This window comes from Girardinichthys multiradiatus, chromosome 12, assembly GCF_021462225.1.
Source record: "Girardinichthys multiradiatus isolate DD_20200921_A chromosome 12, DD_fGirMul_XY1, whole genome shotgun sequence".
NCBI lineage: Eukaryota > Metazoa > Chordata > Actinopteri > Cyprinodontiformes > Goodeidae > Girardinichthys > Girardinichthys multiradiatus.
Window position 1 is genome coordinate 41,862,767 of NC_061805.1, and position 14,545 is coordinate 41,877,311.

At 41.7% G+C, this 14,545-nt stretch overlaps 1 protein-coding gene across 6 annotated transcripts in view; it reads right to left on the minus strand.

Annotated features, from left to right (window-relative positions):
• Positions 1-14,545, minus strand: part of trpm6 (transient receptor potential cation channel, subfamily M, member 6) — a 39,561-nt gene that overhangs the window by 18,677 nt on the left and 6,339 nt on the right. For 5 of the 6 annotated variants that reach the window (XR_007040789.1, XM_047382452.1, XM_047382450.1 and 2 more), the window contains exons 3-13: positions 10,292-10,371; positions 10,080-10,118; positions 7,554-7,743; positions 7,123-7,336; positions 5,180-5,304; positions 4,878-5,049; positions 4,448-4,622; positions 1,270-1,393; positions 1,116-1,188; positions 778-878; positions 543-677 (exon numbers count right to left, since the gene is read on the minus strand). Coding sequence is in view for 5 of the 6 variants with exons in the window: in XM_047382452.1 (XP_047238408.1) it covers positions 543-677; positions 778-878; positions 1,116-1,188; positions 1,270-1,393; positions 4,448-4,622; positions 4,878-5,049; positions 5,180-5,304; positions 7,123-7,336; positions 7,554-7,743; positions 10,080-10,118; positions 10,292-10,371 (1,428 nt within the window). In the remaining variant the exon portion in view is untranslated. Of the gene's footprint in view, positions 1-542; positions 678-777; positions 879-1,115; positions 1,189-1,269; positions 1,394-4,447; positions 4,623-4,877; positions 5,050-5,179; positions 5,305-7,122; positions 7,337-7,553; positions 7,744-10,079; positions 10,119-10,291; positions 10,372-10,504; positions 10,584-14,545 lie in introns of those variants that run through there. The other variant, XM_047382451.1, reaches the window with a different exon arrangement.

Here is a 14,545-nt window from a genome sequence, read left to right on the forward strand (position 1 = left end):
AAACAAACACTTCTAGTGCATTGCTGTGATGTCAATCAGAGCTGATATTTTCAAATCTGTGTTTTAGTCAAAGAATACAGACTGCATTTGTTCTGTTTTAAACCAAAGGGAGCTCTGGGAAAACTGAAGAAAAAACCAGAACAGTAAGGCAACAATGAAACTGTGGGGTGATGTTTTTACTTTTAAAGAAAAAAATCTCTTGACATTAGATTTTGACATTTATGCCAGTAATGTTTTTCTATTATTTTTGATTAGGGAATAGGATTAAGCAATTTTATATTTTAGCCTCAATTTTGGTTCCAAACATCACAAAAACAATGTAATCAACCAAAAATGATGATTATTAAAATTGTTTAAAGACAGCAAATATAGTTAAGTTTAGTTAATTACATTTGTATAATAAATTGATGATTTCAGTATTGAGCAAAATATTTACAATGATTTTTTTTTCCATAATCAAGCCACCATATCAGGAAGACAAAAAGATAAAAAGAAAAAGGACTATCATTAAGATTAAAAAGGCATAGATATAGTAGAATTACTGAGTTGTAGAGCTCCTCCAGGCGGTCCACAGTGAGGAAGCGGCTCATTGTCATGCCGTTGTCAATCAGCAATTTCACAAAACTGACACGGTCCATCACCAGAGAGTCCAGCATTGCTTGTTCCAAAGAACCCACCTACACAAAGCAAATGATATGGATATAATCAATACGATCAAGAATGAAACCTGATTAAGGTCAAACTGAAGCGGAAACTCCTGCCCTCTGCTGCTCTCACCTGCCAGTGCTGACCATACACCAGGATGTCTTTCTGTGCAACGTCAGCCCGGTCCCAGGCCAGGGCCATACTCAGCTGCTCTGATGGACTGGCTTTGGTTCCTATTTCCCATTCAATAAAAAAATAAACATCCAGCAGGACCCATTTCTCTGCATTTTTATTTGACACATTTTTCCTAATATTGACCTTTCAGGAAAGAAAAAGTCTCAATCTAACATGGATTACCATTTTAATACGCCAGGAACTAGAAACATACAAAGCTGTGATTATTGTTGCTAAAAGTTTTGATTTCCTTAAAGAGGCAAGTCTATTAGCAACCAAAGAGAGAAAGCATGTACCCTTAAGAACAGAATTCAAAATGGCTGCATCAGTTGCCATCTGCTCGTCTGACTCAGAGTCGAAGATGGTGATCTGTTGGTCAAAGAGACGATGTTTGTTGTTGTTTGTGTCATAAACCACACCAAACCTCTCTCTGTAGAACGCCCTACTCACTGAATGTCTGTGATCCATACATTGCTGGAGAAGAGTGTACAGGTGAGCAGCTTCAGTCCCCTCAACTCCAAACACATCTCCTATCCTACCCAGGAAGTCTTCTTTAATATCAGCATCCAACTGCCTTAAAGGGGGTTTGTGTTTAAAAGTCAAATTACAGTGCGGTGTAAAAGACAAACATAATAGAGCACACTTGTAAAGGGCAGGAAAAAGCATGCATGATTTTTAAACTAAAATCAACATCTAAAATGTATGGCTTGAATTTGTGCTTAATCTCCTTTACTCTGATACCCCTTAATAAAAGCCAGTGCTACTAAGCACAATCAGTGTGCACTCCCCAAATATGGCCGTTATGCTAGACTTGCAAGAAAAATGGGTTACAAGAAATCTACAGGATGTCTTATTTACAGCTTCTAAAACACCAATATAAAAAAAAAAACAATTGTGAAAGAAGGTGCTCTAGTCAGATTAGAAAAATAAGTTTTTGGCAAGTTGAAAAGAAGAAGAATGGAGACCAATGCAGGGCAATTCTAAAACAAAACCTGTTCTTCTGAAAAAGACTTGAAACATGAGTGGAGGTTCATCTTTAAGCAGGACAATAATCCTTGACATATACTCAGAGATACAATGCTGTAGAAATGACAGTCTAAATTCAGGGCTAAATGATCTGTACAAATGATCGCACACATCGTCCCTCATGAACTTGAGCTTTTTGATACAAATTTTCAGTCTCTTAATGACAGTCTTCAAAAAGAGTTACAGCTGTAACTGCAGTGAAATTTGGTCTATCATATACAGGTCCTTCTCAAAATATTAGCATATTGTGATAAAGTTCATTATTTTCCATAATGTCATGATGAAAATTTAACATTCATATATTTTAGATTCATTGCACACTAACTGAAATATTTCAGATCTTTTATTGTCTTAATACGGATGATTGTGGCATACAGCTCATGAAAACCCAAAATTCCTATCTCACAAAATTAGCATATCATTAAAAGGGTCTCTAAACAAGCTATGAACCTAATCATCTGAATCAACAAGTTAACTCTAAACACCTGCAAAAGATTCCTGAGGCCTTTAAAACTCCCAGCCTGGTTCATCACTCAAAACCCCAATCATGGGTAAGACTGCCGACCTGACTGCTGTCCAGAAGGCCACTATTGACACCCTCAAGCAAGAGGGTAAGACACAGAAACACATTTCTGAACGAATAGGCTGTTCCCAGAGTGCTGTATCAAGGCACCTCAGTGGGAAGTCTGTGGGAAGGAAAAAGTGTGGCAGAAAACGCTGCACAACGAGAAGAGGTGACCGGACCCTGAGGAAGATTGTGGAGAAGGGCCGATTCCAGACCTTGGGGGACCTGCGGAAGCAGTGGACTGAGTCTGGAGTAGAAACATCCAGAGCCACCGTGCACAGGCGTGTGCAGGAAATGGGCTACAGGTGCCGCATTCCCCAGGTCAAGCCACTTTTGAACCAGAAACAGCGGCAGAAGCGCCTGACCTGGGCTACAGAGAAGCAGCACTGGACTGTTGCTCAGTGGTCCAAAGTACTTTTTTTCGGATGAAAGCAAATTCTGCATGTCATTCGGAAATCAAGGTGCCAGAGTCTGGAGGAACACTGGGGAGAAGGAAATGCCAAAAATGCCAGAAGTCCAGTGTCAAGTACCCACAGTCAGTGATGGTCTGGGGTGCCGTGTCAGCTGCTGGTGTCGGTCCACTGTGTTTTATCAAGGGCAGGGTCAATGCAGCTAGCTTTCAGGAGATTTTGGAGCACTTCAAGCTTCCATCTGCTGAAAAGCTTTATGGAGATGAAGATTTCATTTTTCAGCACAACCTGGCACCTGCTCACAGTGCCAAAACCACTGGTAAATGGTTTACTGACCATGGCATCACTGTGCTCAATTGGCCTGCCAACTCTCCTGACCTGAACCCTATAGAGAATCTGTGGGATATTGTGAAGAGAACGTTGAGAGACTCAAGACCCAACACTCTGGATGAGCTAAAGGCCGCTATCGAAGCATCCTGGGCCTCCATAAGACCTCAGCAGTGCCACAGGCTGATTGCCTCCATGCCACGCCGCATTGAAGCAGTCATTTCTGCAAAAGGATTCCCGACCAAGTATTGAGTGCATAACTGTACATGATTATTTGAAGGTTGACGTTTTTTGTATTAAAAACACGTTTCTTTTATTGGTCGGATGAAATATGCTAATTTTGTGAGATAGGAATTTTGGGTTTTCATGAGCTGTATGCCACAATCATCCGTATTAAGACAATAAAAGACCTGATATATTTCAGTTAGTGTGCAATGACTCTAAAATGTATGAATGTTAAATTTTCATCATGACATTATGGGAAATAATGAACTTTATCACAATATGCTAATATTTTGAGAAGGGCCTGTAAATTACCAACAAAAACCCTGATGTTTATGGTTATAAGGAGACAAAATGTGAAAAGGTTCAACATATTAAAATAATTATCCCATTTCTTGCTCTTCCTATTAATTTGTTGGAACATAAGGAACTGTTATATAATTCCATCTTTAGAAACATTATTGAAAATGTTAATTCCATATTTATTATTCCTCGGTATAAAATGCTGGCAAAATTTGACATTGCTTTTTTCACATTACTGAAAATTGCATATTTTCCAACTAACTTTAGACATTTATGGCAATAATCAATCAGTGAAATGGTCCAATTTTCACTTGATTCTCTCTTCATTTCCTGTTTATTAAATGTGTCAAAACTGAAAACCACCTCATTTTATTGGTGTCTGAATGCATAGACAGATTGTTCTTTTATGCTTTAAAATCAGAAAAAGGTTGAAAAGAGACATTAGCTTGATGCATGTGTATAATCTTGTAATTACTTCCAGTTCTTTATTTTCAATTCAAAACCTCCAGCTCCATTAAGGAACCTGAATAAGTTTTTTTGTCTTTTAAGGTAAAAGTTTGTTGCACTTAGAGGTTCAATAAAAATAAAAAAATAGGTCTTACAGTTCTGTAGCATGAGCCAAAACAGGAAATCATTATCAGCCAGTAAAAGCCTGATAGATGCACCTCTAACTGTCAACCCAAAACTGTGCTTGGTTTCGTTTTACACAAGCAAGTTAAGCTATATGACCTTCCCCCTGAGATAAACAACATAGAGATGACAACTACCAACATACCTATCATTAGCAGTCTGCTTGTGTAAGAAGGCGATGAGGTCGGCAGCCTTGCCCGACCCCTCAAATACAAACACTGGCACAGGGGGCACATTGCTAACATAATCCAACACTGTTGATACAATGGCAGGGCCTCCTTCCACCACCACACACAGTGCAGGCACTCCCTGGTTCAGTCCTGGGAGGAAGGAGGGAAGAATAAATACTGATGGTAAAATATAAGGCCAACTATTTTGGTTCTGAGGATTAGCCAAGATATTTCAAACTATTTTTCTTACTAAGTAATCAAATGAGGCAAATACAAATTAACAATATTACCACCAATGCAAATGTGCTACTGTTCATTTAGCCATTCTAAATTATAAATGAGCCTCTAAACAGAATGATTGTGTACCATCTGTGCAAATTTAACAACACAAAGACACTGACTCACGGGGGTGTATCTTCAGCAGCTGAATATGTTTCTCCAGTTTTCTCCTGAGGCCTTGCTGACCACCAGGTTTTCCCAACGTCCCATCATCCACCAACAGAAAGTGGGAATGGAAGCCATTAAGACAGGCTCGCTTGCTTAAAGGGTTTCCCAGTGGTTGGTAGGGTCTGAATACCTGAGCAGATGTTGAGTGAATGTGTCACAAAGAGACAAACATCATGCTGAGTATATGAACAAACATAGAGTACGTTTGAAACATGTTTTCACTGCTTCTACATTAGGAGGCTTGAAAAAGAGTTACTAACATCTCTGCCTATGAGGTCCATGTTGTTGTCAATCATTCCCCATGGTGTGATGCCAATCGTGTTTCTCTTCCTCAGGTTGTGGCCTCCAAATAACTTCACTGCCTCGCCCACATACTTAGACACACCTAGAGAGTGTATAAAGAGCATCAGATGCAGTGCCTTGCAAAAATATTCACACCCCTTCCACACTGTGCCAAATTATAATCATCTATTTTTATGAACTTCATATGGATTTAAGATATAGAATATAAAGTAGCACAAAATTAGGAACTGAAATAAAAATTATGCCAGGTTTTCAAAGGTTTTTTTTTTTTTTTCAGATTAACTTCTGAAAAGTGTGGTGTGCATTTCCAGACAACATGAATTAAGTCAACTGCAAACAATCACCTTCAGAAGTCACTTAATTAGTAAATAGGCTCCCCTGCATGACATTTATTCCAGCTGTTCTGTGAAGGCCTCGGAGGTTTGTTAGAGAACATAAGTGAACAAACAGCATCATGAAGAGCAAGGAACACGGCAGGCAGGTCATGGAGAAAGTTGTAGAGAAGTTTAAAACAGGGTTAGGTTATAAAAAAAATATCATAAACTGTGTGCTGTTCAATCCAAAGTCCAGAAGTAGAAAAGGTATGCAAACCTACCAAGACATGTCCCTTCACCTAAATTGACAACAGTGAGGAGAGCATTATTCAGAGAAAGAGCAAAGAGGCCCCTGGTAGCTCTGGAGGAGCTGTAGAAGTCAACAGCTCAAGAGAGAGATAGGATAACTTTTAGTCATACAATCCACAAGGCTGGCCCTTACCCCACATATTCTGGACACAAACTGTCTAGACCCTGAAAAACAGTTGCCACAGAAACAGTTCCGTCTCCTTTCTCTCTGATGATTAAAATAACAAAATAAGCTTATTTGCACTATCGCAACTGGCCGTTTTAATAAATAGGAATACAAATTGGGTGTACATACAGACATATGTACATATTGTTTCTTAACTTTATTTTATTTCGTCTAAAGTTTATGTATTTCATGTTTGTCAAATTCAAATTTGACTATCAAGTCAAATGCCTTGCGTATGCAGTCTTGGCCAATAAAGCTGATTCTGATTATGGAAGAGGGGCAAGAAGAAAACCGTTGCTAAAAGAACAATGGTAAGAAGTCCCTTTTGCAGGTTACCACAAGCCTTGTAGAGGACACAGCAAACAGATGCAACAAGGTGCTCTGGTCATATGAGACCAAAATCATTTTTCTGGCCTACATGCAAACTTTGTGTGGAACACAGCTAACACTGCACCTCACCTCACTCTGAGAGCATCATCTGCACTATAAATGTGGTGGTGGAACCATCACGTTGTGGGGATGCTTTTCTTCAGCAGACAAGGAAGCTGATTAGAGTTGATGGGAAGATGGAGAGAGCTCAACAGGACAATACTAGTAGAAGACTGGGACAGAAATTGACCTCCCAGCAGGAAAACAACCCTAAACATAAGGCCAGAGCTCTAAGGGAAAGGTTTAGATCAAACAATTTTAAGTATTAAAAAACTAAATCAATTTTTAAAAATTACAAATATCAAAAGCTGATATTCATACACACTATCCATCCCATCTGACTGAGCTTTTGCAGTTTTACAAAGAAGATGAGCAAATGTTTCAGGCTGCGGATGTGCAAAGCTGGTAAAGAGATATTATACATACCCCAAAAGACGTGCAGCTGTAGACTCAGGGGCTGACTACAAATACACGCCATACATAATCGTACAAATATTTGAAAACCAGGCATCTTTTTCTTCTACTTCACAATTAAGCACTACTTCATGTTGGACTACCATTTAAAACCCCTATAAAATACATTGAAGTTTAACTGTGAAAACGTTAAAGGGTCATGACTACATTTGTAAGGCCTTCTAAGTGTTTATATCATTGTTTTAGAGGAAATCTTTCCTGTACTTGCCTGTATTAATCCCATCAGTAAGTATCCATGCTCCTGTGCTTATGGCAGCCGTAATGAGCCCCTTACTGAAGGCCTGCTTCACTTTAGGGGGCAGGATAAAATTTTCTGACCCTCCGTGGACAGTCAGCAGTAGCTTTGGTCTCTCCATCTGCCATTCCCTCAGCATCAGCTGGAGCAGCGCCTCTGGCTTGGAGTCCATGCCCACGCGTACATACTGGAAGAACATGGCAATGCTCGAGATCCTGCTGCATTTCCCAAGTGCTTCTGATAAAACTGTCGTCACTACTGCAGATAGCATCTTTGCTTTCACAAAACATCTTAAATCTGCTTTCATCATACCAAACCAAAGTTTATACAACCATCAGCAATCTTATTGTGTAAATTTAGCAAATTTGGGCACAGAAAACCATTGAGTTAATGGATTTACAAACCTTTGCCCGACAGACACGTGTGGCGGTATCTTGAAAGTCTACAATCCCATAGGCGTCGGTGGGACTGGCTCTTGTATGAGCCTCCATGGACCACTCCTCCTCCATGCCCTGTCCAGGACTGGGATAGAGGGATGTCAGAGGACAGGACTCCTGCCAAGAGTGTTCCCCCATCAAGCGGCCACAGCAACATCTAATCAATGGATACAAGTTATTGGATGTGTCAGAACACTTTTTAGCTAGATTTGACAGATATTCTGTTTGAGAAACAAGGCTTTTACATTACAAAATTTCATCTGAGCAGCTACTGTCCTGATAAACAGAAGGTACACAATCATCCTCACTTGAGACATTTCACAATTTCGTGATTTATTTTCTTTAAATCCTAAATTCAGTGCAAGAGAAATTGTTTTGACCAGCTCTGGGTTTTGCCATTTTGTCCCAACCTACCTCCACATCACACTCTAAAACATACCATTTCATACTCATACACCTAAACCATCGCATAACAGTTGTTTTCTCTCGGTAGTTAAGTATGAAGGTAACTAACTTCTTCTGAATAATTGTATCAGTTCTTCACATTGTTGTTGAGGAGATCCGGCCCAGTCTTCCTTACAACATTGCCTCTGTTCACTAAATTAAGTGGACAACTCTTAAGGTCTCCATAGTATTTAAAATCACTTGAAGGGTCTGGACTTTGACTGGGCCATTGCTACAATTTGATTTCTTTATTTCTCAACCATTCTTTTGCAGATTTGCTTCTGTGGCTGAGATCATTATTCTGTTGCATTGTGTGCCATTCTGAGATGATCTTCAGCTTCTAGAAAGATGGAAAATATTTCAATTTGAATTAGTTTGATATTCCAAGAGAGTGTTGTGGTTTATGCAAAGTGCCAATTTCCTGTGACTGAAAAACAAGCATTTATCTTCAACCCCTTTCACAGATTTGGTCGTTTACATACATGTTTTTTTTTCACAAAAACAATCTAACAGCAGTAGACCACTTGGTAATGAGCTTAACCCGGGTCATAGTAAGAGTTAATTAGTTCAATCAGGGGTCAGTACCAAAATAAAAGGAAATGGAGTGTAACAAAGTTTTCAAAAAACATTGAATTTAAATATACTTGGGATTTGAAATGTTTTAAGATTATCTCCATATTCCATAAATATACTTATATGGATAATATAACTGACACATGTTGCTTCAGGTACATAGATAAGTAATGATTTTTTATGGGTACCAAAGGTGTGACTGGGTCAAAGGGCGGAGTGACACAAGACTTGATGTTTATGTAACTTTACAAACCAAAGCCACAGTGATCTTAGACATGCAGAGGTTGTCCTGACGATTAGGTTTTGCAGGTTACTTTTTGTTAAATTACATTGTAATGTCACATGTTCTTGTTTATATTCACCTTGTCTTAAAATCTGATAAGTAACTAGATTTTTCTCTGAGGCTTAAAGCTAGGTTTGGAAAGAATGTGCACTTCTTAGAATAACCATAAATTAAACAGTATAATAGCTTGGATCAGAAACATAAAACAATGGTGCTACACAATATCAGGAAACCATGCGACTGCAATATTATTTCTGGGCATGTAATGATGATATAAGTTGATATACATTCCCCTTTCTTCACCACCCGTTTGTTTCTCATCGGTCATATCATGTTTCCAACACTTGGACATCTTTGTCAGGTGTGGTCATCTACACCATTGAGACTCCAGCCGACAGGCTGAATATATTATTACATGCATCATTCGAAACAACATGTTGCAACACTGATACTGTCCACACCAATAATGTGATGATGATATATTTTTGATATATTGTGTAGCTAAAGCTATAAAAATAGTATACCTAGACAGAGCTTACGAATTTAAATGCTAGTTTCAAGGTTTTACTGGAACCTAACAAGAAAAAATTATGTACTGTTTTGGGGATTCATACCCTGAAATGTTCAAGGTTTTCTAATTGTTTATTTTATTTAGGCTGCTTCCCAAAATGTATAATTTAATTTACATATTGCTGTTCTCAACCAATCTTTTCTTTGTCTATATTATTTCATTGAAATTGTGCCAGAATGAAGAAGGATTGTTTGCATATAATTTTAAAAGCCCAACTGACTAAGCTAGACTGCAACACGTCCTCCCCCTTTCCTATCTCCCACCCTTCCTCTTCCCCTCCCTTCGTCCTTGAGTCTACATATTTCTGTTTCATTATGTTTATCATGTTGCTAACAATTTTTTTCAAACACACCCATTCTCTCATTCATTTACACATCTCTTGTACAGTTAATAACTTACTGACTAACTGCAGTTTGGGCATTTTAAAAATAGAGCACCAGTGAACGGGAAACAATGTGGGAGCAGAACAAAGAAACCAAACAGGGGAAATAGTAAAGATAAAAAGAAGACAGCGAATTCTACACAACAATAAACAAGAATGTCATTGACATGTAGACAGTAAGGTGGTGATGTCAGTGTGTGACAACAGACATAGAAAATAACAACAATTCATAAATAATACCTGATCAGGCTTTGGCACACTTGACATACTGGAATGCATCTGAGAGAAACAGGAAATGACACGTTATTAAAGAATCAACATGGTTCCCGGAAAAAACGGACTGACTGCCAAATGGTTCTGTTCTGAGAACATTTTTATTTCCAGCCACCGCTGGAAACATTAAACTACATACAGTCTTCTAGGAATCATGAAACACCCGGTTCATTGTTCACCTGTGCTGGTCCCAAGAGGAAGGAATGAACTTTATGCACTCCCTTCTGAAGAAGGTCTCCTCGATCCAAGATTTTCCTTTCTGAAATTAGAAAATATTCAATCAAGTTAATATAAAACATATAAAAGGTCTGTAGCAGCATTCTCATCTTTCCTCATTAACTGATTCCAAGAGAAAACAAGCTTCTCTCTTTAGGAAAAAACAAAACAAAAACCTTTTTAATGAAGTTCATTGTGACAAAGCAGAAGTCTACATGCTGAAGTCAAGCTTTAGGTCCTTCACCGGCAGTTTTCTCAGCTTCACTCCTACCAACAGTGAAAAACTGAAGGCATGTGAGCAGTAACCCCTTACTATACTTTGTTTTTTAAAAGCTTTTGCCCTGTTTCCCGACAGATAACAATAGCCGCAAGCAGCAGAGCTGTGTTTGGAGGAAACACAAATATCCCCTTCCTGAGATTAGGCCACATGGCTGGGAAGCTGGTTTACACTCACCCAAAACAGAGTCTTACTTAGCAAGCCCTGAAGCGTGGCTGTGACTCAGAGAAAGATTCTCCAATAGATAAAAAAAACCTTAGTAGTTAACCACAGGCTGCAGTTTTACATATACTAACATCACAAGAGAACTCAAAGAATTCACTGAAGCACTAAATGATTTAGACCAGGGATTTGTATCAATGTGCTCAAGATAAAACCACAGCTCTTTATATTAAATCGGAATTTGAGGATACAATTCAGCAAAAGCAAACAAATTCTCAACCATTTGGAGCAAATATTGCATGAACTAGAAATGCATGAAGTAGAGGGGTTTGAGTGCTCAAATGATCCTAGAGGCTATGTTGTCTGGGGCTTAAATGCCCCTGGTAGGATGTCCAATGGCAAACAGGCTCTGGGTGACGGGTCAGACAAAGAGCGGTTCAAGACACCTTCATGCGGACCACACAACCAAGGCACATGATTTCGCCCGGTAAGGCGGAGCCAGGGTCCCACCATGGAGCCGGGCCTGGGGTCGGGACTTGTCAGAGAGCGCCTGGTGATGGGATTGCTCCTTGCAGGACCCGGTAGGGCCAACCCCGAACGAGAGATGAGAGGCCATCCCCCAGTGGGCCCATCACCTGCAGGGGGAACCATGAGGGACTGATGCAAAGAGTATAAACAGCAGACGAAGGTGGAGACCTCGACGGCCCGATCTCTGGATGCTTAGGCTGACTTTAGGAACGTGGAATGTCACCTTGCTGGGGGCGAAGGAGCCTGAGTTTGTGCGAGAGTTCGAGAGATATCAAATAGTCGGGCGCACCTCCACATACAGCGTGGGCTGAGGAACCCATCTCCAAGAGAGAGAGAGAGACTGGACTTTCTTCTACTCTGGAGTGGTCTGCAGGGAGATGCTGCGGGCTGGTGTCAGGTTTGCTTGTTGCCCCCCAGCTCAGCCATCTCGTTTACCTCAGCGGATGAGAGGCGCGCATCCCTGCGCCTTTGGGTTGGGGACAGGTCTCTGATTGTCGTTTCGGCCTACGGGCTGAGCGGTAGTGCGGAGTACCCAGCCTTCTTGCTATCCCTGTCAGGGGTGCTGCATAGTGCCCCTATGGGGACTCCATTATTCTGCCAGGGGACTTCAACGCCCATGTGGGAAACGACAATGACACCTGAAGAGACGTGATCAGGAGGAATGACCTCCCCGATCTGAATCAGAGTGGTGTTTCATTATTGGACCTCTGTTCTAGTCACACATTGTCCATAATGAACACCATGTTCAAGCTTAAGGGTATTTGTCAGTGCACTTGGCACCAGGACACCCTAGGCAGGAGGTCGATGATCAACTTTGTTGTCGTGTCTTCAGACCTTCGGCTACATGTCTTAGACACACCTGGTGGTGAGTTGCATCCGCTGGAAGATGAGAAAGCCAGACAGATTTGGCAGGTCCAAGCACATACTGTCCCTCGTTGTGCCCTCTGGGGATGCGCCAGGAGTACGGAGTCGGGGTCCCTTTTTTAGGGGCCATCTGGTCTCTGTACAAGCAGAGTAGGAGTTTGGTCAGCATTGCCAGCACTAAGTCAGACCTGTTCCCGGTGCATGTTGGACTACGGCAGGGCTGCCCTATGTCACCGGTCCTGTTCATAACTTTTATGGACAGGATTTCGAGGAGCAGCCAAGGGCCGGAGGAGGTCTGGCTGGGGACCAGTGGATTTTGTCTCTTCTTTTGCAGATGACATGGTCCTGCTGGCCCCCTCTAGCCAAGACCTACAGCATGCACTGGGGTGGTCCGCAGATGACTGGGAAGCAGCTGGGATGAAAATCGCTCCTCCAAGTCCGAGCCCATGGTTCTCAACCGGAAAAGGGAGGCTGGGGACACGCTGGAGGGACTATGTCTCTCAGCAGGCCTTGAGCTCCCCCCGAAAGAGCTGGAGGAGGTGTCTGGGGAGAGGGACATCTGGGTGTCTCTACTGAGTCTGTTGCCCCCACGACCTGGTTTCAGATGAAGCGGAAGACGACAAGTACGAGGAGTCTTCAACATACACATCTACACATGATGTACACACGTACATCAAGATGGCGACGACGATGGCAGCCTCGGAGCTTCGCTCTCTCTTTCTTTGTGTATTTTGTGTGTTTTTATGTTTCTCGAGCCACAGCACTGTGGTCTCATTCAGCAGAGAGGAACTTCTCAACATCAGAGAGTCCTCTCTCAGGATTTTTTCACTATCATTCATCAATCCGAGCTTCACCGAACTCCTGACGAGCAGAGCCGCAGCACTCTATGGGATACTGCGACAAAAACGTCGGCAGGGAAAGCGCGCTGGTACGCTGGTAAAGCTTCGCCAAAGAGGACTTCGCACACCACTGCCTTCAATCCATCTGGCAAATGTCCGCTCTCTAAGTAACAAGATTGACGAGCTGCTTCTTCTCACCAGTAAAAACACGGACCTCCACGGACCACGCACTGCTGATGCCGGGCTTCCAGCTGTTCAGAGCAGATCGCAGCACGAAGCTATCGGGGAAGAGGAGAGGAGACGGAATCTGCTTTTATATAAATGAAGGTTGGTGCAGAGACGTAAAAGTGCTGGAGAAAACATTTAGTCCTGATCTGGAGTCATTTTCCATAATCTGTAAACCGTTTTATTCACCGAGAGAGTTTTCCTTGTTTATAATAATCGGTTCATATTTTCCACCGCATGGCTGCACTTCTGCCACTGAAAAACATCTCGCTGAGCTGATTACAGACGTGGAGAAAAAATACACGGACTCTTTCATCATAATACTGGTAGATTTTAACAGAGCAAACCTCTCCAATGAACTCCCCAAATACAGACAACATATTAAGTGTCCCACCAGAGACAAAAACACACTGGACCATTGTTACACAGCTTTAAAGGACTCATATCATGCTGTTACCAGGACTGCTCTGGGTTTTTCGGATCATTATCTAATCCACCTCATCCCAACCTACAGACAGAGACTAAGAGCTTCCAAACCCACGGTTCACACTGTTAAGAAGTGGACTGAGGAATCAAAGCAGATGCTACAGGCCTGCTTTGAATGCACAGACTGGACTGTTTTTGAAACTTAAGCCACTGACTTAAACCAACAAACTGATGTGGTGACATCATACATCAGTTTCTTTGAGGACATGTGTGTGCAGACCAAGACCTTCTGCACCTTTGGGAACAACAAGCCATGGTTTACTCCACACCTCAGGAACCTGCGCAGGGAAAAGGAAGAAGCTCACAGCAGTGGAGATTGGGCGCGGTACAGGCAGGCCAGGAACAAACTAACAAAAGAGATCAAAGCAGCTGAGAGAAGCTACAGTGAGAAGCTTAAGAACAACCTTTCTACTGGTGACACTTCAGCTGTATGGACCGGTCTGAGAAACCTGACTGCCTATAGGAGCCCCCCCACCCATCCTGAACAGAGTCGTCTCCTGGCGAACCGTCTGAATGGCTTCTACTGCAGACATGACAAGAAGCCATTCACACCTCAAATCATCTCCTCCACATCCAATTCAGGAACAAATTCCTCCCATAAAGCAACCAACCCCGCACCATCAGATCCTCTGCCTGCACTAAAGATCTCTGAGGAAGATGTAAATAGGCTCGTTCAGCGCATGAAAACAAAGAAAGCTGGAGGATCTGATAACATCTCCCCATCATGCCTGAAAGCCTGTGCAAATCAACTCGCTCTGATCTTCCCAAGGATCTTCAACAAGTCACTGCAGACGTGTGAGGTCCCCTCCTGCTTCAAATGATCCACCATCATCCCG